Source organism: Eucyclogobius newberryi, unplaced genomic scaffold (assembly GCF_026437365.1).
Source record: "Eucyclogobius newberryi isolate DKJ021-1_F unplaced genomic scaffold, fEucNew1.0.hap1 SCAF_19, whole genome shotgun sequence".
Lineage (NCBI taxonomy): Eukaryota > Metazoa > Chordata > Actinopteri > Gobiiformes > Gobiidae > Eucyclogobius > Eucyclogobius newberryi.
In genome coordinates, this window is record NW_027315823.1 from 6,890,294 (window position 1) to 6,916,352 (window position 26,059).

The window sequence follows — 26,059 nt, forward strand, 5'->3', positions numbered from 1 at the left end:
TGACTATTGACTGAATTGACGGCGGATCGAGAGAGCGTAAAACTCCGCCGCGATCGAGGCCGAAGTGTCAAAACTGCAGAAGGAGAATCACTTTGAGTAAAGAGCGGCTCCTTTAAAGCTCACGGTGAGACGTTTGAATTATTGATTTTATTTTGTTTGCATTGAGCTCAAAACTGCCTGTCCGCCGGCCTTTTCCATGAGTCACCGTCAAACAGACTCTGACCGAGATGAACCCCAGAATATCACAAAATGTAATAAATCAAGACGGTTTTGTCGAATGAAAACCACTCAGAGACATATCATCATTTAAGTTTGTATTTTACTTATCATTTTTAATGTAATAGTAGAAAATGGAAGACTCGTTAAATGTGTTGTTTTTTTCTCTTTTTCTTTCATTGACTACAGTAAAATTACAGATTTTACCACAAATTATACTTTTTATGAAGCTGGAATAAAAATGAGGTCAAAAAGAGTTTTATTTATCGATTTATTATATTTAATATTTTTTTTTAATTATTTGTAATAGTAACTACACCCTGGAATTAAAAATAAATACATAAATACAGCTTTTTTGTAATAAAGACTTAAAACGTTTGAATTTTGATCTGATAAAATGTGTTATTCGCCGTCATCCTGGCTTTTTATGATTCTGATGACTTTGCATTTTAAAAAAGCTCCATAAATATTATCTACGGACAGAGAGTCGAGCTGACAGTCTTGACAACGTGACGAACGAGGTGAATATTGACACTTCTGTCTCTCTAAAAGCTCCGTGTCTCAAAGCTACAGCGGCTTTGGGCCAATTTTAATATTTAACACGCTTTAAATTAACATCGACAATGCGACAAAACACGAGGTACGAAGTGTGGACGCGACAGAGGAGGAAATACGTGTCTGCGGAGGTTCGCGCCGCAGGAACCCGCAGACGGTCGCGCGGGGCAGAGGCCGTTAGTATGAAAAATCATGCTTTTTGCGCGGCGCAGGAAATTATGAAAGGAAATTATGAACGGCTGAAACTGGCTGAGAAAAGTCAAGTGGGGCTGACGGAACATGCGAGCGGGCAATAAACTCTGCTGATGATTTGCATTTAAATTACCAGCAAAGGTCGACGAACGGTGCCATGTGAAGTTTGACTATTAATTATGGATTATTTAAACATCAATATTGGACGTGCCGTTTCAAAACATACCTAAAATACAGATTTGTTGTGTATTTTAGAGTTGGGCATTTTTAGTTTTGGCCGAAAAAGCGGGACGGAGGATTATTAAAAGACGCAATTTTGAAGCATGTGATTAATTACATGTCTAAGCCCCGCCCACTCGGTCTCGAACCCTGACAGATAAACAACTGGTTCTACATGGTTCACATGCTCAGTCTGAATACCCTGGAATCATCTATAACTTCTTTGACTTCTTTCGAGTTTATTCGTAGTTGTTTTGATGCAAACGGGCCGTGCGCTTCTGTGATTGGTTAATCCACCTGTCAATCACATCGGTTGGATTCAAAGGGATTGGGCCCGCTCTCAGACCAAACACCTTTAAAGGAAGTAACATCATACGCTTCTGTTTGAACGAGGCTTTGTTGAACTCCAGGCACCGTGCAGTTCCTCACACTGGTCCAGAGGGGGCGCTATAAGAGAGAGCGGCGATGCAGAGAGCGGCAATGCGGAGAGCGGCGATGCGGGGAGCGGCGATGCGGAGTGCGGCGATGCAGTGAGCGGCGATGCAGAGAGCAGTGTGCAACGTCCTGACTTCGATAAACGACTTTTGGTCCAGTGATAGAGTTGTACGGACAGAGAGACAGTGCCTAACGTGAACTTATAATTAACATGTGTAAAGTGGGAGGAGGCTGTGGCCCGCGGAGCCGTTTAGGGTCCAAATGTCAACGTATCGATCCCCGCGCTCCGGAGGCAAATCTCGCTGACGAAGCGTCTAATTAGAGCGCACTTTCCGGACGCTCGGACACCGGTTCAATTAGCACCGGAGAGAGAGAGAGGGGGAGAGAGAGAGAGGGGGAGAGAGAGAGAGGGGGGAGAGAAAGAGAGAGGGGAAGGGAGAGAGAGAGGGGAAGAGAGAGAGAGAGGGGAAGAGAGAGAGAGAGGGAAGAGAGAGAGAGGGGGAGGGGGAGAGAAAGAGAGAGGGAGAGAAAGAGGGGGGAGTGAGAAAGAGAGAGGGAGAGAGAGAGGGGGGAGTGAGAAAGAGGGGAAGGGAGAGAGGGGAGAAGAGAAGGAGAGGGGGGAAGGGAGATAGAGGGGAAGAGAGAGGGAGGGGGGAAGGGAGAGAGAGGGGGGGAAGGGAGAGAGAGGGGGGAGGGAGGGGGGAGAGAGAGTGGGGAAGGGAGAGAGAGAGGGGGGGAGGGAGAGAGAGAGCTGGAAGGAGAGAGAAAGAGAGAGAGGAGAGACTGTCAGCTCTGGTCGTTAGAGTGAGGGCTCCTCATAACGAGCTCTTCTGCAGACACGAGCCGCTTTAAGGGTTTTAAGGTCTTATCGTCTTAAACTTGACTTTTTAGGGAAATTTGTTCTCATTTGATCCGCTCTTAATTTGGTTTAGCCGCAGTGAAGCCAACTGTAGCACTGAACGTGTCAGAATTCCCCCCTCGAGGCGGGTGAAGGGTCAAGGGTCAAGGGTGAAGGGGCACGTGACCTCGGACTGAACCGCTAACCTTCCAGTTTGTGGGCAAAAGCACAACCACAACTGTAAAGCGCTTGAGATGGAGATGTGAGTGGTCAGCACTGGACACAGTAAAGCGCACAGTCGAGTGTCGGGGTCAGAGGGGGCGTGGTCTTACCTCTCTCCACTGCTTAGTCTCCACCCCCTGTGTGTAGGCCACGCACACTGTGGACAAAAGACACACGTTTAAACACACATGACTTTACGACACACGTGACGTTGTTCACATGCGCTACACACTCCCCAGAGTTCCACAGTCTGCAGTTTGTAAAGTGTAGGCCTGTCGCTATGGTTACAGTCAACTCATCGTTCAATACACGACACGGAACTATTGTTGGGAGGTCAATTTATCGTGGGTACATTTTCATTGACGTTGTCTGAGCGGAAGAAATGATTCACTAAAGGTAAAAATGAACTACTAAAGTGTTTATTTATTATACAGTTTGACAGTAATACGTTATTACAGTATTACAGTAATACAGTATTACAGTATTACAGTAATACAGTATTACAGTATTACAGTAATACAGTAATACAGTAATACAGTATTACAGTAATACAGTAATACAGTATTACAGTAATACAGTAATACAGTAATACAGTATTACAGTAATACAGTAATACAGTATTACAGTATTACAGTAATACAGTATTACAGTATTACAGTATTACTGTAATACTGTAATACTGTAATACATTATTACTGTACTACTGCGTTTGAATATTAGTGAAAGAGAATACCATTTATTAAAGCTTTAACTACTTAGAGGAGCGTGAGGAGGAGAGAGAAGAAGAAGAGAGGAGGAGGAGAAGAAGAAGAAGAAGAAGAAGAAGAAGAAGAAGAAGAAGAAGAAGAAGAAGAAGAAGAAGAAGAAGAAGAAGAAGAAGAGCGGAGGAGAATAGAGGAGAAGAGAGAAAGAAGAGAGAAGGAGGAGAGAGAGACAAGGAGGAGGAGAGAGAGGAAAAGAGCAGGCGTTGGCTCAGAATCAGAGACAAAAATGGGACAAACACAGATGTGGACTCATCGTGAGGTGTGTGCTCCGGCTCAGAGAACACGCCAAAGAAACACGCCAAATAAACACGCCAAAGAAACACGCCATAGAAACACGCCAAAGAAACACGCCATAGAAACACGCCATAGAAACACGCCATAGAAACACGCCAAAGAAACACGGCATAGAAACACGCCAAAGAAACACGCCATAGAAACACGCCATAGAAACATGCCAAAGAAACACGCCAAAGAAACACGTCATAGAAACATGCTAAAGAAACACGCCAAAGAAACACGCCAAAGAAACACGGCATAGAAACACGCCAAAGAAACACGCCATAGAAACACGCCAAAGAAACACGCCATAGAAACACGGCATAGAAACACGCCAAAGAAACACGCCATAGAAACACGCCAAAGAAACACGCCATAGAAACACGCCATAGAAACACGCCAAAGAAACACGCCATAGAAACACGCCAAAAAACATGCCAAAGAAACACGGCATAGAAACACGCCAAAGAAACACGCCATAGAAACACGCCAAAGAAACACGCCATAGAAACACGCCATAGAAACACGCCAAAGAAACACGGCATAGAAACACGCCAAAGAAACACGCCAAAGAAACACGCCAAAGAAACATGCCAAAGAAACATGCCAAAGAAACACGCCATAGAAACACGCCAAAGAAACACGCCATAGAAACACGCCAAAGATACACGCCATAGAAACACGCCAAAGAAACACGCCATAGAAACACGCCATAGAAACACACCAAAGAAACACGCCATAGAAACACGCCAAAGAAACACACCATAGAAACACGCCAAAGAAACAGGCCATAGAAACACACCAAAGAAACACGCCATAGAAACACGCCAAAGAAACACGCCATAGAAACACGCCATAGAAACGCGCCAAAGAAACACGTCAAAGAAACACGCCAAAGAAACACGCCAATGAAACACGCCATAGAAACACGCCAAAGAAACATGCCATAGAAACACGCCAAAGAAACACGCCAAAGAAACACGCCATAGAAACACGCCAAAGAAACACGCCATAGAAACACGCCAAAGAAACACGCCATAGAAACACGCCATAGAAACACACCAAAGAAACACGCCATAGAAACACGCCAAAGAAACACGCCATAGAAACACGCCAAAGAAACAGGCCATAGAAACACACCAAAGAAACATGCCATAGAAACACGCCAAAGAAACACGCCATAGAAACACGTCATAGAAACACGCCATAGAAACGCGCCAAAGAAACATGTCAAAGAAACACGCCAAAGAAACACGCCAATGAAACACGCCATAGAAACACGTCAAAGAAACATGCCATAGAAACACGCCAAAGAAACACGCCAAAGAAACACGCCATAGAAACACGCCAAAGAAACACGCCAAAGAAACACGGCATAGAAACACGGCATAGAAACACGCCAAAGAAACACGCCAAAGAAACACGGCATAGAAACACGCCAAAGAAACACGCCATAGAAACACGCCAAAGAAACACGCCATAGAAACACGCCATAGAAACATGCCAAAGAAACACGCCAAAGAAACACGGCATAGAAACATGCCAAAGAAACACGCCAAAGAAACAGGCCATAGAAACACACCAAAGAAACACGCCATAGAAACACGCCAAAGAAACACGCCATAGAAACACGCCAAAGAAACACGGCATAGAAACACGGCATAGAAACACGCCAAAGAAACACGCCAAAGAAACACGGCATAGAAACACGCCAAAGAAACACGCCATAGAAACACGCCAAAGAAACACGCCATAGAAACACGCCATAGAAACATGCCAAAGAAACACGCCATAGAAACATGCCAAAGAAACACGGCATAGAAACATGCCAAAGAAACACGCCAAAGAAACAGGCCATAGAAACACACCAAAGAAACACGGCATAGAAACACGCCAAAGAAACACGCCAATGAAACACGCCATAGAAACACGCCAAAGAAACATGCCATAGAAACACGCCAAAGAAACACGCCAAAGAAACACGCCAAAGAAACACACCAAAGAAACACGCCAAAGAAACACGCCATAGAAACACGCCAAAGAAACACGCCAAAGAAACACGCCATAGAAACACGCCAAAGAAACACGCCAAAGAAACACGCCATAGAAACACGCCATAGAAACACGCCATAGAAACACGCCAAAGAAACACGCCATAGAAACACGCCATAGAAACACGCCAAAGAAACACGCCATAGAAACACGCTATAGAAACACGCCATAGAAACACGCTATAGAAACACGCCAAAGAAACAGAAACATGCCAAAGAAACGCCAAAGAAATACGCCAAAGAAACACGCCAAAGAAACACCCCAAAGAAACACACCATAGAAACACGCCAAAGAAACATGCCAAAGAAACATGCCAAAACAGCCCCAGCGCTGCCAGGGAAACGACCAGAACGCACAAACATGGCACACATATGTAAAAAGGAAAAGGATAAAAAATGACAAAGTCGTGTTGGAAATCGATGCTGAATTGTATGTTTACTCTAGCATTTTATTATTTCCTGTTTCTTTTGTTTGTAGCGTTTTGGTTGTTGTAGAAAAATAATATTTTTGTTTTAATTAAAAAGTAAAAAAAAAGAAGAAGAAAAAAGATAAATAATAAAAAATAATGATAAATAAAAATAATAACAATATAAAAATAATATATAAAAACAATAACAATAATAATAATAATAATTTGATCAATCGATTAATAAGTCTATCTTTTTTATTTCAAACTTTTTACTTTTCTCTCATTTGAAACTCTTGTTCTTAAATATATGAGTCACATTCTTGTTTTTTATACATTTTTAGACAAATTAGTAGAAATAAGAAGACATTTTTTTTTTAATTCAGATTTTTATTTTTTATTACGCTTTTTCACTCATTGCTGCAAAAATACCTCCAAAAAAACATCCATTCTTTCTGTGAGCGGGCTCGCCTCTCCACAGATCTACGCGACACGTCCGGTAAACGTATCAGAGCTGCAATTCCTTTTAGTAATAATAATAATAATAACACTTTGCACCAATACAAGACAGAAAAGACAAAATGCTGCACTGTGGAACATTCCGGACGAAGCATTAAAATCGCCATGGAAACAAGCGTTACGTGGTGCTCCTTTAATGTAGATTAGATTAGACCGCAAAGATTCACTGACTAATTGTGACTAATCAACTATTTGAAAGAAGAAATATTTGTCATTATAAAAAAATATTGTCGTATTTGAATAATTAAACTCATTCTCTGGAATCCTTAGAATAATAGATACAACTTACATGGGTCGGACTTGGAGAACGTGTCTTTGTCCAGAAGATTCCTGAAAAACAAGAGGAGGAAAGAGTCAGGGTTCAGTTCTGTCGTTTAGCGGTTAGCAGTTAGCGGTTAGCCTTTAGCGGTTAGCCTTTAGCGGGGATTATGGGATGTTCTGGGGCCACATCAAAGCCGCGACCACTGGAGACACTTCAGACACGCTCGTTTTGTGAATATTTAGCTTGTCGTGTGAGCAAAAAAAGCAAAGAGCATTTCACATTTTCTGAATCTTGTTTGAGGCGCAGTTTAGGACGGAAACATCTGACGAAAAGCAACAGTATTTTTCTTCATATCGATCTCATTAAAAACAACTCCAAATGTGTGACAATGTCCATTTCATGCACTCAAACAATACAGACTTTGAACCGTTTAACACATAAAGAGTCATTCCTCTGAAGCTCTGATTAGAAACGACTGAATCTCGATAAAAGCACTTGTTGTTGTTGTTGTTGTTGTTGTTGTTGTTGTTGTTGTTGGACACACGTATAATAGAGAGAACACATGAACATCTCAGTACAGCAGCCATCTTAGAAAAGCTAGGTTTGAACAAAAGAGGAGCATTGATTAAACAGAATCATGTAAATCTGTTAGTGCAGGAAGAAGAAACAAGGAGGAGAGAGACTAAACAGAGACTAAACCACAGACTAAACAGAGACTAAACCACAGACTAAACCACAGACTAAACCAGAGACTAAACCACAGACTAAACCAGAGACTAAACCACAGACTAAAACACAGACTAAACCAGAGACTAAACCACAGACTAAACAGAGACTAAACCAAGACTAAACAGAGACTAAACCAGAGACTAAACCACAGACTAAACAGAGACTAAACCAGAGACTAAACCACAGACTAAACCACAGACTAAACCAAGACTAAACCACAGACTAAACCACAGACTAAACAGAGACTAAACCACAGACTAAACCACAGACTAAACCAAGACTAAACCAAGACTAAACCAAGACTAAACCACAGACTAAACCACAGACAAAACCACAGACAAAACCACAGACTAAACCACAGAATAAACCAAGACTAAACAGAGACTAAACCACAGACTAAACCACAGACTAAACCAGGACTGTGTGATTTTGGAAAGAAATCAAAGTGCATTTTTCTCTTTTTTAACAAAGACATTCTAAAATATTGCAGCCTTTGAAATTTGGGGATTGAACCACCAACATTTGGGTTTGTGGGCGAACACGAGCAGGATAAACTGAAGTTCAGATGAGGCTTATAGAAGAACTCTGTAATGATTGTGTTAATGGATCGACAGTAGCTTGGACACTGTGGTTTCCCAGCAACAAGTTAAACACATTGCTTTCCCTCGAACTTCAGTAAAAGGCTTTATTTTTAGTCCTGCTGTAATCAACCTGATGAGCTGAGAGCAGAGGAACAGGAGTTTGATCGCCTCACTGTGACGTATTTGAATATTTGGATTCACGACTCGGACGGTTGTCGAAAAGTTGATACACGCCATTGTTTTGAGAATGACTTTCAGCTAAATTCTAATTCAAAAACATTGAATAAAAGATCTGAGCACATCTGCCAAGAAGCTGTGCCCGACTCCCTGGAGCCGGAGCCGCCCTGGAGCCAGAGCCGCCCTGGAGCCGGAGCCGCCCTGAAGCCAGAGCCGCCCTGGAGCCAGAGCCGCCCTGGAGCCGGAGCCGCCGTGGAGCCGGAGAGAGCCTTCACAAGATGTTTCGCTCCTGGCACATCTCAGGTGGACGTCTCACTATCGCCCCCTGCAGCTGGTCTTCACAGATGTTTCACTCCAGGAACATCTCAGGTGGACGTCTCTCTATCGCCCCCTGCAGCTGGTCTTCACAGATGTTTCACTCCTGGAACATCTCAGGTGGACGTCTCTCTATCGCCCCCTGCAGCTGGTCTTCACAGATGTTTCACTCCTGGAACATCTCAGGTGGACGTCTCACTATCGCCCCCTGCAGCTGGTCTTCACAAGATGTTTTGCTCCAGGAACATCTCAGGTGGACGTCTCTCTATCGCCCCCTGCAGCTGGTCTTCACAAGATGTTTTGCTCCAGGAACATCTCAGGTGGACGTCTCACTATCGCCCCCTGCAGCTGGTCTTCACAGATGTTTCACTCCAGGAACATCTCAGGTGGACGTCTCACTATCGCCCCCTGCAGCTGGTCTTCACAGATGTTTGGGGTTAGGTTCACAGATGTTAACCCTAACCCTAACCCGCTTTTTCCAGGACGTTTTCGGGCACAAATTTCGGGCATCTCAATATGATTCAGGTCAGGACTTTGACGAGGCCTCTCTAAAGTCTTCATTTTGTCATGCAGAGCTGGACTCGCTGGTGTTTCAGATGATCGTCCTGCTGCAGGACTCAAGTCCGCTTCAGCCCGAGGTCACGAGCAGACGGCCAGACTGCTCGGACGACGGGAGAATTCACGGTTCCGTTAGCACAAAACAGCCAAACGAACCAAAGCGAACAAGGCAACTCAGAAGGATCTCGGTGGTGCAAAACGGTCAAACGAACCAAAGCAAACAAGGCGTCGCAGAAGGATCACGCTAGCGCAAAATGGTCAAATGAACCAAAGCGAACAAGGCGTCTCAGAAGGATCACGCTAGCGCCAAAACGATCAAACGAAGCAACGCGAACAAGGCGTCTCAGAAGGATCACGCTAGCGCCAAAACGATCAAACGAACCAAAGCGAACAAGGCGTCTCAGAAGGATCACGCTAGCACCAAAACGATCAAACGAACCAAAGCGAACAAGACGTCTCAGAAGGATCACGCTAGCGCAAAAAGGTCAAACGAACCAGAGAGAACAAGGCGTCTCAGAAGGATCATGCTAGCGCCAAAACGATCAAACAAACTAAAGCGAACAAGGCGTCTCAGAAGGATCACGCTAGCGCCAAAACAATCAAACGAACCAAAGCGAACAAGGCGTCTCAGAAGGATGCTAGCGCCAAAACGATCAAACGAACCAAGCGAACAAGGCGACTCAGAAGAATCACGCTAGCGTAAAACGATCAACCGAACCAAAGCGAACAAGGCGACTCAGAAGGATCACGCTAGCGCAAAACGGCCAAACGAACCAAAGCGAACAAAGCGTCTCAGAAGGATCACGCTAGCGCAAAAAGGTCAAACGAACCAGAGAGAACAAGGCGTCTCAGAAGGATCATGCTAGCGCCAAAACGATCAAACAAACTAAAGCGAACAAGGCGTCTCAGAAGGATCACGCTAGCGCCAAAACAATCAAACGAACCAAAGCGAACAAGGCGTCTCAGAAGGATGCTAGCGCCAAAACGATCAAACGAACCAAGCGAACAAGGCGACTCAGAAGAATCACGCTAGCGTAAAACGATCAACCGAACCAAAGCGAACAAGGCGACTCAGAAGGATCACGCTAGCGCAAAACGGCCAAACGAACCAAAGCGAACAAAGCGTCTCAGAAGGATCACGAAACAAAGCGAACAAGGCGACTCAGAAGGATCACAATAGCGCAGAACCGTCAAACGAACCAAAGTGAACAAGGCGAATCAGAAGGATCTAAGCAGTGTTTCTATTTGAGCAGAAACACAGACTTGATTCGCTCCAATCTTCACCGAGAATTTGACCAAATATTCCGCTTTTTCCAGCGATAGTCCACATATTTCAGCTGCCGAAAAGCACAATTTGCTTTTCTTTTGTAATAACATACTGTGTGCGTGCCCCCTTCGGCCCCCTCCGGCCCCCTCCGGCCCCCTTCAGCCTCCTTCAGCCTCCTTCAGCCCCCTCAGCCGTCTGCTCCCTCTGCTGCCGTCCCAGACCTCCACACCTTCGGGCTCTGACCTCCACTCTGTTTACCTGCTTGTTCTGTTTTTATATTCTGTGTGACTGAAGCTCGTCTGTTTTCAGCTGACCTTTCCACACATTTCTTGCAACGCTCGAGCCGCCGAACGAAACCCTCAGGCGCGAACTGAAAAAAAACAATACGGCAATGTTTGGCCTTACAGAACTCCAATGGTCTTAAGCGCGATTCAGTTTGGAATCATACTAACAAATGTTCCCACGTCACATAAATAATGGAACGGAACGGAAACCGCGGTGTGTTGAGCCAAAGCAACACGTACGTTTCACTAGAAAGCGGTTCGTTTCTAATTGCTGCGCGTGCAAATCCCTTTCCTCGAGTGCTTACTAAAGTAAACGCAGTGACCGCTTGAACGTCTCGGGACAATACAGTCTCGGAACCGTCTCTTCGTTTGTTGAAGGCGTTTCACCGAGCACGGCACACATCAATCTCCATTACGTCTGAAAAGAGGCGCATATGTTCCATCAGTGTCTGCTTTTTATAGGGCTCGCTTTTAATGACGGTCTCAAGTTTTGCCAATAAAGAAAACACAAGAATCACGTTCCGTATATAAACGTGATGAAGAGGAGGAGGACACTTCCTACTGGATCCATGTGTTAAAATACCGGGAGCGTGGGAGTGTTCCTGGCCACTTAAGACCGAAGGAGTTTAGAATGTTAAAACAATTACTGGAATCAAATACTGCTTTTACACATTGGGAGCTGAAAGTATTATACAACATTGACTTTTTGTTTTGTTTTGAACCGTGTTGTAACACTATTACCTCGTCAAAAACGCATCTGGAGTTGTTTAGCTTAGATAATCATCTTCTGCTAGCAGATGGAGCACTCACTCAAATCCTAACATATAGAAAGTCAAGTGTCCTTTTGAATACTTACTCTACAGTTCTAAAACATGAGCTCAGAGGAACAAGAGCCAGTGTGAATGTTTGAATGATGGAGAAAGATCAGCAGCAGAAGCCACGCCCTCGTCAACAGTGGGTCAAAGTGTGGCCCCGCATAATCCGACCAGACGTATCAATCAATCAACCTTTATTTATAGAGCCCTTTAACACTTAAAGTGACCAACGGGCTCATGTCGGGGGCTCATGTCGGGGGCTCATGTCGGGGGCTCATGTCTTGGGGCTCATGTCATGGGGCTCATGTCGGGGGCTCATGTCGTGGGGCTCATGTTGAGGGGCTCATGTCGGGGGCTCATGTCGTGGGGCTCATGTAGGGGGCTCATGCCGTGGGGCTCATGTCATGGGGCTCATGTCGGGGGCTCATGTCGTGGGGCTCATGTCATGTGGCTCATGTCGTGGGGCTCATGTCATGGGGCTCATGTCGGGGGCTCATGTCATGTGGCTCATGTCGTGGGGCTCATGTCGTGAGGCTCATGTCGTGGGGCTCATGTCATGGGGCTCATGTCATGGGGCTCATGTCGGAGGCTCATGTCGTGGGGCTCATGTTGAGGGGCTCATGTCGTGGGGCTCATGTCGTGGGGCTCATGTCGTGGGGCTCATGTCATGGGGCTCATGTCGGGGGCTCATGTCGTGGGGCTCATGTCGTGGGGCTCATGTCGTGGGGCTCATGTCATGGGGCTCATGTCGTGGGGCTCATGTCGGGGGCTCATGTCGGGGACTCATGTCATGGGGCTCATGTCGGGGGCTCATGTTGAGGGGCTCATGTCATGGGGCTCATGTCGTGGGGCTCATGTCGGGGGCTCATGTCGGGGGCTCATGTTGAGGGGCTCATGTCATGGGGCTCATGTCATGGGGCTCATGTCATGAGGCTCATGTCATGGGGCTCATGTCGGGGGCTCATGTCGTGGGGCTCATGTCATGAGGCTCATGTCATGGGGCTCATGTCGGGGGCTCATGTCGTGGGGCTCATGTCGGGGGCTCATGTCGTGGGGCTCATGTCGTGGGGCTCATGTCGGGGGCTCATGTCGGGGACTCATGTCGTGGGGCTCATGTCGGGGGCTCATGTCTTGGGGCTCATGTCATGGGGCTCATGTTGAGGGGCTCATGTCGGAGGCTCATGTCGGAGGCTCATGTCGTGGGGCTCATGTCATGGGGCTCATGTTGAGGGGCTCATGTCGGAGGCTCATGTCGTGGGGCTCATGTCATGGGGCTCATGTCGGGGGTTCATGTCGGGGGCTCATGTCGGGGGCTCATGTCGTGGGGCTCATGTCGTGGGGCTCATGTCGTGGGGCTCATGTCGTGGGGCTCATGTTGGGGGCTCATGTTGTGGGGCTCATGTCGGGGGCTCATGTCATGGGGCTCATGTCGGGGGCTCATGTCGGGGGCTCATGTCGTGGGGCTCATGTCGGGGGCTCATGTCGTGGGGCTCATGTCGGGGGCTCATGTCGTGGGGCTCATGTCGGGGGCTCATGTCGAGGGGCTCATGTCGTGGGGCTCATGTCGGGGGCTCATGTCGTGGGGCTCATGTCGTGGGGCTCATGTCGTGGGGCTCATGTCGTGGGGCTCATGTCGGGGGCTCATGTCGTGGGGCTCATGTCGTGGGGCTCATGTCGTGGGGCTCATGTCGTGGGGCTCATGTCGGGGGCTCATGTCGTGGGGCTCATGTCGGGGGCTCATGTCGTGGGGCTCATGTCGGGGGCTCATGTCGGGGGGCTCATGTCGTGGGGCTCATGTCGTGGGGCTCATGTCGTGGGGCTCATGTCGGGGGCTCATGTTGGGGGGCTCATGTCGAGGGGCTCATGTCGTGGGGCTCATGTCGTGGGGCTCATGTCATGGGGCTCATGTCGGGGGCTCATGTCGGGGACTCATGTTGTGGGGCTCATGTCGGGGGGCTCATGTCGGGGGGCTCATGTCATGGGGCTCATGTCGGGGGGCTCATGTAGGGGGCTCATGTCGTGGGGCTCATGTCATGGAGCTCATGTCGGGGGCTCATGTCGTGGGGCTCATGTCGGGGGCTCATGTCGGGGGGCTCATGTCGGGGGCTCATGTCGTGGGGCTCATGTCGGGGGCTCATGTCGGGGACTCATGTCGTGGGGCTCATGTTGGGGGGCTCATGTCGGGGGCTCATGTCGGGGGCTCATGTCGGGGGCTCATGTCTTGGGGCTCATGTCATGGGGCTCATGTCGTGGGGCTCATGTCGGGGGCTCATGTCGTGGGGCTCATGTCGGGGGCTCATGTCGGGGGCTCATGTCGGAGGCTCATGTCGGAGGCTCATGTCATGGGGCTCATGTCGGGGGTTCATGTCGTGGGGCTCATGTCGTGGGGCTCATGTCGTGGGGCTCATGTCGTGGGGCTCATGTTGGGGGCTCATGTCGTGGGGCTCATGTCGGGGGCTCATGTCGTGGGGCTCATGTCGGGGGCTCATGTCGGGGGCTCATGTCGTGGGGCTCATGTCGGGGGCTCATGTCGTGGGGCTCATGTCGGGGGCTCATGTCGTGGGGCTCATGTCGGGGGCTCATGTCGTGGGGCTCATGTCGGGGGCTCATGTCGAGGGGCTCATGTCGTGGGGCTCATGTCGGGGGCTCATGTTGTGGGGCTCATGTCGGGGGCTCATGTCGTGGGGCTCATGTCGGGGGCTCATGTCGGGGGGCTCATGTCGTGGGGCTCATGTCGTGGGGCTCATGTCGTGGGGCTCATGTCGTGGGGCTCATGTCGGGGGCTCATGTTGGGGGGCTCATGTTGAGGGGCTCATGTCGTGGGGCTCATGTCGTGGGGCTCATGTCATGGGGCTCATGTCGGGGGCTCATGTCGGGGACTCATGTTGTGGGGCTCATGTCGGGGGGCTCATGTCGGGGGGCTCATGTCATGGGGCTCATGTCGGGGGGCTCATGTAGGGGGCTCATGTCGTGGGGCTCATGTCATGGAGCTCATGTCGGGGGCTCATGTCGTGGGGCTCATGTCGGGGGCTCATGTCGGGGGGCTCATGTCGGGGGCTCATGTCGTGGGGCTCATGTCGGGGGCTCATGTCGGGGACTCATGTCGTGGGGCTCATGTTGGGGGGCTCATGTCGGGGGCTCATGTCGGGGGCTCATGTCGGGGGCTCATGTCTTGGGGCTCATGTCATGGGGCTCATGTCGTGGGGCTCATGTCGGGGGCTCATGTCGTGGGGCTCATGTCGGGGGCTCATGTCGGGGGCTCATGTCGGAGGCTCATGTCGGAGGCTCATGTCATGGGGCTCATGTCGGGGGCTCATGTCGTGGGGCTCATGTCGGGGGCTCATGTCGTGGGGCTCATGTCGGGGGCTCATGTCGTGGGGCTCATGTCGTGGGGCTCATGTCGTGGGGCTCATGTTGGGGGCTCATGTCGTGGGGCTTATGTTGGGGGCTCATGTCGTGGGGCTCATGTCGGGGGCTCATGTCGGGGGCTCATGTCGTGGGGCTCATGTCGGGGGCTCATGTCGTGGGGCTCATGTCGGGGGCTCATGTCGTGGGGCTCATGTCGGGGGCTCATGTCGTGGGGCTCATGTCGGGGGCTCATGTCGAGGGGCTCATGTCGTGGGGCTCATGTCGGGGGCTCATGTTGTGGGGCTCATGTCGGGGGCTCATGTCGTGGGGCTCATGTCGGGGGCTCATGTCGGGGGGCTCATGTCGTGGGGCTCATGTCGTGGGGCTCATGTCGTGGGGCTCATGTCGGGGGCTCATGTCGTGGGGCTCATGTCGGGGGCTCATGTCGTGGGGCTCATGTCGTGGGGCTCATGTCATGGGGCTCATGTCGTGGGGCTCATGTCGGGGGCTCATGTTGGGGGGCTCACGTCGTGGGGCTCATGTCGGGGGGCCGTTTGTTCCAGAGTCTGGGGCCAGCGTCAGAGAAGGCTCGATCCCCCCAGTATTTAAGTCTGGCTCTGGGGACGTCCTCAGAAACGAATGTGTCAACTTTAGAGCCGTTAGAGCCCTTAGAGCCCTTAGAGCCCTTAGAGACCCTAGAGCCCTGCTAGGGTTTGGGGCAGACAGAAGCTCGGCCAGAAAAGGAGGTCCCAAGCCCTTTAGAGCTTTAAAAACAAAAAGTAACATTTTAAAACCAATTCTAAAAGAAACTGGAAGCCAATAGAGAGCAGAAGGAACCGGGACGATGTGCTGACATGTGGATGTGTCGAACTGCACTCACAAGACCAACGCTTCATTGGCTCTCCTGCAACTATAACCATATGTACAAAAAAGTACTACGAAAAGAGTACATGCACACAGGGCAGAATAAAGCCCCGCTAAAGCCCGACAGATCGACTTCTCACTGCCAGAGCGTTTCTACAGTGGCCGCTCTCATATTCACTCTCACATTACAGTCGTCTATCGTTCAGATGTGATTGTTGCGTTTGACAGAGGCTCTGATGTAACGCCACTTAACCACGCAGCGAACACTACTTCTAATGTTCAGAGCCTTGTAGTGTGTGTGTGTGTGTGTGTGTGTGTGTGTGTGTGTGTGTGTGTGTGTGTGTGATGTAGTGTTGAACGCGGTCAAATGGTTTAACTGGGACATTCGAGCGTGTGAAACAGCAGTGTGATGTAAATATTCAAATATAGAGAGTGGAAACTATATTGTTAGAATTGTTTTAACGACTATTAAGACAAGATAAGATAAGATAAGATAAGAGAACCTTTATTTGTACCACAATGGGGAAATTCTAGGGTTGCAACACAGATTAAGTAGAGAAATAGATTAGGCACAGAAGTATAATAATAAGAAACACATCATTTATTTTAAAAACTCACAATTAGATTTGTGATTCATCTTTTTTGTAGGATTCTGTTCAACGTTCACATTTTAAACACGCCCTGCAGAGATGAGAAAAAGACCTGAAGTAAAATGAAACCTTTGAACTGTCAAACTATTAAAAGAATCTTGTGCATTTCATGTTTGTGCTGCGCTAAACCACAACGTCGGCAGCTTTTATGCAGAATAACAGCATGTTTTTCCAAGATTGCAGCCTTAGCAATTTGCTAATTACGTCAATTAAAATTGTGATTTCGGTTGATTTTGCAGCTCTATTTTGGATCACTATATTCAGAGACATAAAAATACATTTGTGTTTCCCACTGTCAAATATTCATAATAATAATAATGAAAAATAATGACTATGTTTAGTTTGACCGTAAAAAAGTATATATTAATGAAACTCAACTGTAAATTAGTGTACATATTAAGCCTATTTTTTTACTTTTATTCTTATTTTGTATGTTATAGCTTATTGTTGTATTATTATATATTTTTATCCCATAGCAGATTTAAATTGTTTCTCTTTTTTCAGACTTGTTTTATTGTTTTATGTTGCACCAAATCACAGAGACAAATTCCTATATTTGTGAATTCTGTTCCTTGACAATGACAATAAACCTCTTTCTGAAGTTGTTTTCAATAGAATTATAAAATCAAATCCATACGTTAGTCAATCAGGGTTAAAAAAAATAAGACTTTCTTTTAAGCTTCTGCAGTAAAATGGAGCAGAAGATCACGGTCTCTGTGGTTCTTTTGCTTTGTTCTTCTGCTCTATATTGTCAGTTTTGCAATTTCCCACCATTGTCATTTTCCTTTCGTCTTTTTTTAAAATTCCCACATTGTAATCTTTCCGTAACGCGACTCAAGCGCTCTGTAACCGCCCGACGACGACGTGAAACCCACCGTTTAGCCCCGGGCCACAGCAGCCCCCCCGAGACGCGCTCCTTTTGTCACTTTGACAGATTTCTGCAAAGATTTAGAGCGTTAATAAGTCCGGCTCGTTTGAACACGACGGACCGGCGGCCTAGGGCGAGAACAATGCGTTATCGGAGCGCTAGCCTTTGCGCTAATCGGGTTAGCTTGCGCGGATCCGTTTCGGGCCGCGCGCGATTATACTTTTTATCCGTTTAGCGCGGCGTAATCGCATCAGCGTCGCCCATAAAGACCGACTGATTGACGACGCTCCAATACCGCGGCGTAAAAAACGTTAAACGCGCGCATATCTCTGCGTGTCGTGTTCGTCTCTGCCCGACAGCGTGAATACATTGTTTTGAAGCTCGTTGTTGGGATATTTAGACGCTGTTTTTTTGAAAGAATAAGGTCAGAACTGTGAAACGTTGCCAGGGATTCGGCGCGAGCCAGAAAAAGGTGTTTGTGAATCTCCGGCTCGCCATTTGGACGGCGACGGTGAAAACAGCAGCACTTCGTCTCCCGGGGGACGGACGTCTCATTTTCATCATCGGTTCGTGTTCAATGCAGGAAATTAGGCAACTCCGGAAGGTATTTCAGGATGAATTATAGGGTTGTCAAAGGTTTCAAAGAGTAGATACTTGTCAACGCTAAAACTACGACTGATATCCCAAATCCACAAACGTTTAAGCTTCTTATTATTTATCAGTGATTGGCTCCACAAACTTGGAATATTAATCTTATGGCTTAAAGTTCTTTCAGCTGACAACAATCACGTCTTTGGAGTTGAACAATTGCACCAATTTTCTGAGACTTTTGTGAAAAAGATCATTTCTGTAGAAGATGTGTTTGTTTCACATGGGCCAATAATTAGATATGAACCATAAACCAGGTCAACACATCTACAATCTGGCAGCTCTACAATCGAGCCCTCGACCAGGAGTTTTGGAGAAAAACAAGAGATTTCGACTCTCATCCAAAAGTCGTTTTTTTCTTCAGAGTTGCGTAAGCCCCTCCCACCGGGCGAAGCCTCCTGTCCTGTTCGTCCGTGGAGCTTTTGTTTCGCTCAGGATGGAAACTGGAATTCTCCGTTGTTGTTATTGCCGCGACTAACGCTACGGGAGATAAAGGACACTTCAACTCAATATACAAGATATTTTCCCAACAAATTGACTGATTTTATTTTCTTTTTTAGATGTCAGGTTCAAACTAAATGTGTAGCAGTTGTAGACCTCTGTATTTGTTATTAGACTGTAGCTCTTTCACATTTTAGTGTGTTTTGCGCTCCAACAAAAGAAAAACCCATTACTCATCATTGACTCACACATTTTTGCCACTAATTGACTAATTTAAATTAAATTCAGAATGCTGTGTTGTCAACTGCATAAGAGTACCATATTTTCCACACTATAGGACACACTTGATTATAAAGCAATGTCAATGAATGGTCTATTTTCGATCATAAATAAGGCGCACCGGACTATAAGGCGCATTGAGCGAAATAAAACGTGCGCCACACAAAATCGCTACGAGGTCAGTAAAGCACAACCAGAATTAATCCATATACAAGGCGCACTGGAATATAAAGCCCTGTCGTTTTTTGAGAAAAGTAAAGGCTTTTAAGTGCGCCTTATAGTACTGAAAATACGGTAAAAAAAACAAAGCGCTACTTCCATATCCCTGTGGCCCAGACGTGATGTGCGGCGGCTCTAAAAATACAGACACATAAAACCCCCAAACACAGACGAGTCTCAGCAGGACTCCGCCTCAGAGATCCCCCTCGCACAGAAGTCTTTTCATTACCCTCCTGACGGCCGCGCTGCCGCCCACGGCCCCAAGTCGCACGCCGCTCCCGCCCCGTTTCCCGGCAACTATAAATAAAACCATCATCAAAACACGTGGCGCGCAGACAGCTCCGCGGAGGAGGGATATTACAATCTGCCGCCGCAACGGAAAAGGGTTTAAAGACGCGACGGGGACGGTTTCACGCGTAAGGCCCGCGGATGAAGTCGTAAAGATGATGAGACGATGAAGATGAGACGAGGATAAAACTAAAGCGAGAACCTTCGTCAGTTCAGGGCGAACGATGGGGACGTCCCTGTTGTGTTCCGTGTACAAAGTGTTGGTACTGCGTTTTGGTGCAGGTGTTTGACGGACGCATTAACAGTAGCAGTGTTTTTATGTCAACAGGAAGTGGATGTGATGTGTAAACGTGACCTTATCTGACCTTAAAGTGAAGCTGGATTTAGTGGAATGAGAGTAATAACACATTTTATGAAGGTCTTTAGTCGAGTCCATGGTCGTGTCGCAGTCTGCAGTCTCACTTCCTGTTTCTGTCTCCTTGTTTGTCCCATCCGACCTGGGCGTGGCAGCTCCTCACACCTGGCGCTAATCTAACCCTAACTCCTAACTCCTACTTTTCTCGTGCATTTCTTGTGCTTTTCTCTTGCTTTTCTTTTGCTTTTCTCTTGCTTTTCACTTATTTTTCTCCTGCTTTTCTCTTACTTTTCGCTTGCTTTTCTCCTGATTTTCTCTTGCTTTTCTCTTGCTTTTCTCTTACTTTTCTCCTGATTTTCCCTTGCTTTTCCCCTGCTTTTCTCTTGCTTTTCTCTTGCTTTTCCCCTGCTTTTCTCTTGCTTTTCTCTTGCTTTTCCCCTGCTTTTCTCTTGCTTTTCTCTTGCTTTTCTCTAGCTTTTCTCTTACTTTTCTCCTGCTTTTCTCTTGCTTTTCCCCTGCTCTTCTCCTGCTTTTCTCCTGCTTTTCTCTTGCTTTTCTCGAGATAATTCACCCTGCGCAATCCAAGTTTATGGAGAATCAGACGGGGCAGTGACACGAAAACAGACGGACACGGTGGAAGTGGCAGCGGTAAATCAGACCGACCGATTTGCTCTTCTTCCTGCCGATATTGTGACTTATTATCAATGAATTTGTAAGTATGATTTGACAAACGTCGTGAGGCGGGAGCTATAAAGTCCCATCGCCTCGCTGAACAGTCACAGACGAGCTCAGGTGACTTTTTTACTGCGATGTGTTTTTAATGTGCTTCTTATTCATGCCCCGATGATGAATGTGTTGTGTCGACGTTCTGCCCCCTGCTGGGCCAGACGATCAACTTTATCTCCCATATATCAATCGGTTCAAACAGCTCAGACTCATTTGTGCAGTGCCTTACTATTTAATTATGTGTATAATGTCATTCTGTGTGTACTGTATGCAATTCTTTTGATGTTTCCCAAACTAAAAACGCGCCTCCACACTCGCGCCACCAGAGATGACATCGGATGCGAACACGGAGGATTATGTAACCTATTTCAACGCGGAGCACTGAACTTACTTCCTCAAACTTCCTGTATGCAAATGAGCCAGATCTGAGGCGCGCGGAGGCAGGATGCACGCTCTCTCTCTGCGTTTGGGAATTTGAGAAGGGGAAAATCAAATGAAGGAACTGAAGAAGTGTGTCGGGAGGAGAATGAGTCCCAGAGAGAGACGGGATCGCAAATAACCTGGATACGAGAGGAAGAGGAGGCGCAGAGCGAGAAGGGATTGTTTTAATGACTTCTGAACTGCAGCGGAGTCATTAGAGAGCGTGAGGGGGAGGAGAGAGGGAGGAGCAGGGAGGAGCAGGGAGGAGAAAGGAGGGAGGAGGGAGGGAGAAGGAGGAGGGAGGGAAGAGAGAGGGAGAAGGGAGAAGCGATTGTTTTAATGACTTCTGAACTGCAGCGGAGTCATTAGAGTGTGAGGGGGAGGAGGGAAGAGGGAGAGGGAGGAGCAGGGAGGAGGGAGGAGAGAGGAAGAGGAAGCGCGGAGCGAGAAGGGATTGTTTTAATGACTTCTGAACTGCAGCGGAGTCATTAGAGAGCGTGAGGGGGAGGAGAGAGGGAGAGAGAGAGAGAAAGCAAGAGGAAGGGAGGAAGAGAGAGAGAGAGAGAGGGGAGAGACTGCACGTAAGAGAGGTTGGAACTAGGTCATATAGGGAATTGGAAAGGAAGTGACGAAATCCAAGATGGCGGCGCTCTTGCGGCCCAAATCACTTGCGGTTCACCATTTTGCTACACCGTTTTGGTACACCTGCAATTCTAATTTCATCAGCAGATTTGTTCAGCACATTTGTTGGCCCGATGGTTAGAGACACGGCTTAGCGCAAAGTGTCTGAGGGTTTGATTCCTGCATGGAGCTTTATTATCTCAAATTGAAAAAAAAAATTGCAGTCTGGTTTGTTTCGGGATGAGTTAGCTACACTTTTGCTAATACAAAGTCATGGTATAAACTAGTTTTAGCCAAACGAAGTAAACCTAAAACTTAGGGTTAGGTTTAGGGGTTAGGGGTTAAGATTAAGGTTAGGGTTAGGGTTAGGGTTAGAGTTAAGGTTAGGGTTAGGGTTAAGGGTTAAGGTTAAGGTTAAGGTTAAGGTTAAGGTTAAGGTCAGGGGTTAGGGTTTAGGGTTTAGGGTTAAACCCAGACCCATGTGATTTACATTTTCACAATTCTTTGTTTTACATTAAATTCACGCCCATTTAAATTGTTTTTCAGCAAGACAACACCAGGAACTCATTGTTTGGTCCTTGTACACATCAAATGCATCGTAAACTTCAGGTTTGGACCCAAGAGTGAAAATTATTGATGGATCAGCAGAATTAGTGGGACCGTTCGCCATGTTTACTACGGTCGACCACCTGTTTACTTCCGCCCGGCTCCCGCCATGTCGTCCTCGCCATGTCGTCACGGGCATTGTCCTCACTTCCTCCAGTCCAATTCCCTATATGACCTAGTGCCAACCATGTAAGAGAGAAGAGAGAGGAAGAGGAGAGAGACCGGACTCTTCGTGAAGTAAGTTTTCTTGATCTCAAATATATGACCTATAAACCTGAGCCTTACCAGAGAGAGAGAGAGAGAGAGAGAGAGAGAGAGAGAGAGAGAGAGAGAGAGAGAGAGAGAGAGAGAGAGAGGGAGAAAAGTGAGAGGGGAGGAGAGTTTGTGTAAGAGAGAAGAGAGGAAGAAGAAAGATGCATAGCGAGAGGGGGAGAAAGTGGGTAATGAGGGAAGAGAGAGAAAAGAGGGATATGTGAGAGGAGGAGGGGGAGATAGAGTGAGATGAAAAGAAGAGAGGGAGAGAGAGAGGAAAAAGGGGCATACAGCAGAAACACCCTGAGAGCAGCAGGTTTGAAGTGGATTTGGGGCTCGATCCTTCAGTCGGAGTCGAGATAAAACTGTGACGATGTGAGCGATAACGAGTGAGCGACTTTAGAGACGACTCACTTTGAAAGCGACTGAAACGTCTCCAGAACAAGCTCAACATCCTCTGAAAACACCTGCAGTGATTTGACCCACTTGATGTTTTATGGAGCGTCCACACGGCGGCCACAGCTGGGCCTTTGAACCAATGACGGAGGCGATGGGCTCAAGGGGCGTGTCCAGGTCCAGATACTCCAGGGTTTGGTCATCATCGTTTAATCTGATGCTTTTATCGATGCAGGATTTGTTTTGGCCGTAGGTTCGTCACTGGAGCAGAATCCTACATCCACGCCAAAAACGTTCAACGTTTGTGTCCAGAGCGTCCAGCCCTGAACGCTCTGGACACTTGGACGATCTGGACGCTCTGGACGCTCAAACGCTCTGGATGCTCTGGACGCTCTGGACGCTCTGGACGCTCTGGACGCTCTGGACGCTCGAACGCTTGTACGCTCTGGACGCTCTGGACGCTCTGGACGCTCTGGACGCTCGGATGCTTGAACGCTCTGGACGCTCGGACACTCTGGACGCTTTGGACGCTCGAACACTCTGGACGGTCTGGACACTCTGGACGCTCTGGACGCTCGAATGCTCGACGCTCTGGACGCTTGGATGCTCGGACTCTCTGGACGCTCTGGACGCTCTGGCGCTCTGGACACTCTGGACGCTCAAACGCTCTGGACGCTCGGACGCTTGGACGCTCTGGACGCTCTGGACGCAGCAGTGTGAACGCTCTGTTAGACACCAGCAGAAGAGTCCAGCAGAAGAGTCCAGCAGAAGAGTCCAGCAGAAGAGTCCAGCAGAAGAGTCCAATAGAAGAGTCCAATAGAAGAGTCCAATAGAAGAGTCCAGCAGAAGAGTCCAGCAGAAGAGTCCAATAGAAGAGTCCAATAGAAGAGTCCAGCAGAAGAGTCCAGCAGAAGAGTCCAGCAGAAGAGTCCAATAGAAGAGTCCAGCAGAAGAGTCCAGCAGAAGAGTCCAGCAGAAGAGTCCAATAGAAGAGTCCAGCAGAAGAGTCCAGCAGAAGAGTCCAGCAGAAGAGTCCAGCAGAAGAGTCCAATAGAAGAGTCCAGCAGAAGAGTCCAGCAGAAGAGTCCAGCAGAAGAGTCCAATAGAAGAGTCCAGCAGAAGAGTCCAGCAGAAGAGTCCAGCAGAAGAGTCCAGCAGAAGAGTCCAATAGAAGAGTCCAGCAGAAGAGTCCAGCAGAAGAGTCCAATAGAAGAGTCCAGCAGAAGAGTCCAGCAGAAGAGTCCAGCAGAAGAGTCCAATAGAAGAGTCCAGCAGAAGAGTCCAGCAGAAGAGTCCAGCAGAAGAGTCCAGCAGAAGAGTCCAGCAGAAGAGTCCAATAGAAGAGTCCAGCAGAAGAGTCCAGCAGAAGAGTCCAGCAGAAGAGTCCAGCAGAAGAGTCCAGCTTTGTTGTTCTCATTAGTGCGATTGAGGCCATTTCACACACGTCTCACACGAGCTGGAGTTTATTTGGCCTGAATCAAACTCTTCTCACATCAAGAAGGTTCATGGTTCTGTTCCTCAGGCACCGATCCACAGCAGGAGGTGCAGGAAACATAAAACCATTCTATTCCCTTAGAAAGAGCAAACACGCACAATAATGTATTCTATTTGTAAATGGAAATAGGATTGACCGGCGGCACAAAAAAGCATATTCATATTGTAATGATTATTTATGTTTTTAGTTGTTTGTTTTGTGATTCGATGCATCGTTTCCTGTTCTGTAAAACAGTTTGTACTCTGTGTCCACCTTTACTATAGTTATAATACTACCAGAGTCCCACATCAAAACCAGGACTAAACTAGGACTAAACCAGGACCAAACCAGGACTAAACCAGGACCAAACCAGGACTAAACCAGGACTAAACCAGGACCAAACCAGGACCAAACCAGGACCAAACCAGGACCAAACCAGAACCAAACCCGGACCAAACCAGGACTAAACCAGGACTAAACCAGGACTAAACCAGGACTGAACCAGGACCAAACCAGGACTAAACCAGGACCAAACCAGGACTAAACCAGGACCAAACCCGGACCAAACCAGGACAAAACCTGGACTAAACCTGGACTAAACCAGGACCAAACCAGGACTAAACCAGGACTAAACCAGGACTAAACCAGGACCAAACCAGGACCAAACCAGGACTAAACAGTGACTAAACCAGGACTAAACCAGGACCAAACCAGGACCAAACTAGGACTAAACCTGGACTAAACCTGGACTAAACCAGGACCAAACCAGGACTAAACCAGGACCAAACCAGGACTAAACAGTGACTAAACCAGGACTAAACCAGGACCAAACCAGGACCAAACCAGGACTAAACCAGGACCAAACCAGGACCAAACCAGGACTAAAACAGGACAAAACCAGGACTAAACCAGGACCAAACCAGGACCAAACCAGGACCAAACCAGGACTAAACCAGGACTGAACCAGGACCAAACCAGGACCAAACCAGGACTAAACCAGGACTGAACCAGGACCAAGCCAGGACAAAACCGGGACCAAACCAGGACTAAACAGTGACTAAACCAGGACTAAACCAGGACTAAACCAAGGCCGAGTGTCTTAAATGACAAATGTCCCCCTTTAATCACATCACTGACGTCTCAGAAGACTTTCTGAATCTGTTTTTAATTACAGTTTAAACTGTGTTAAGCGTTTCTGCCGCTCCCAAACCACAAAACACAGATTTCTTGCATGAGTAACTTGGTTCTGTTCGGTGAATGTTTTAATTGCATTGAACTCACATTTGACACATTCAAATAGAAAGTCCGCCCACGTCTGCACCGACACTTCTGACGCGTTTGAACATTCTCTTTTACAGGTTTATTTGAGTTTGAAAACAGTAGAAGTTTTATGTGCGGAGAGGACCGGAAAAAGTGAAAGAAATACAGAAAGTGCAAATTAGTTGTCAGCAGTGGATTAAAAAAATAAATCAAATAATGTTGGTAGAAGTAGAAGTCACAGTAGAAGGATTGTGAAGTAGAAGTGTGTTTTTAAGTATTTCTGTAGATATAACGGTGTCAAAATATCACAATATAATCAGCAGAACTACAAAATAATACGTCTATCTGGCTGTTTATTTTATCAATCAGACGGTTTGATTTCCTAAAGCGTAAAGGAGCAATGACAATCTGAACTCTTAAAATTGCATTTCTTTTCACAATAATCGCTGTAAACTCACACATCCACATCGATACATACAAGTAAATATGTTTTTCTTTTACCGCGCATTCGTGAATTGCAGTATATTTCAGAAGTATCCGAAATAACAGGCCTTTCAGCGATACCTCCAGCTCCTCGGGTTTTGTGACACAGTTTTAACAGCGTTCCGGTGCTAAAAGCCGGAGAGAAGTGACACCGTTGTGATGGCGACGAGCTGAAAGCC

At 47.4% G+C, this 26,059-nt stretch overlaps 1 protein-coding gene across 3 annotated transcripts in view; it reads right to left on the minus strand.

Moving 5' to 3' along the window:
• The window catches only part of cpne5b (copine Vb), a 200,641-nt gene that overhangs the window by 140,302 nt on the left and 34,280 nt on the right, over positions 1 to 26,059 (minus strand). For all 3 annotated transcript variants that reach the window (XM_072451532.1, XM_072451530.1, XM_072451531.1), the window contains exons 2-3: positions 6,984 to 7,024; positions 2,788 to 2,834 (exon numbers count right to left, since the gene is read on the minus strand). In XM_072451532.1, coding sequence (XP_072307633.1) covers positions 2,788 to 2,834; positions 6,984 to 7,024 — 88 coding nt within the window. The remainder of the gene's footprint in view (positions 1 to 2,787; positions 2,835 to 6,983; positions 7,025 to 26,059) is intronic.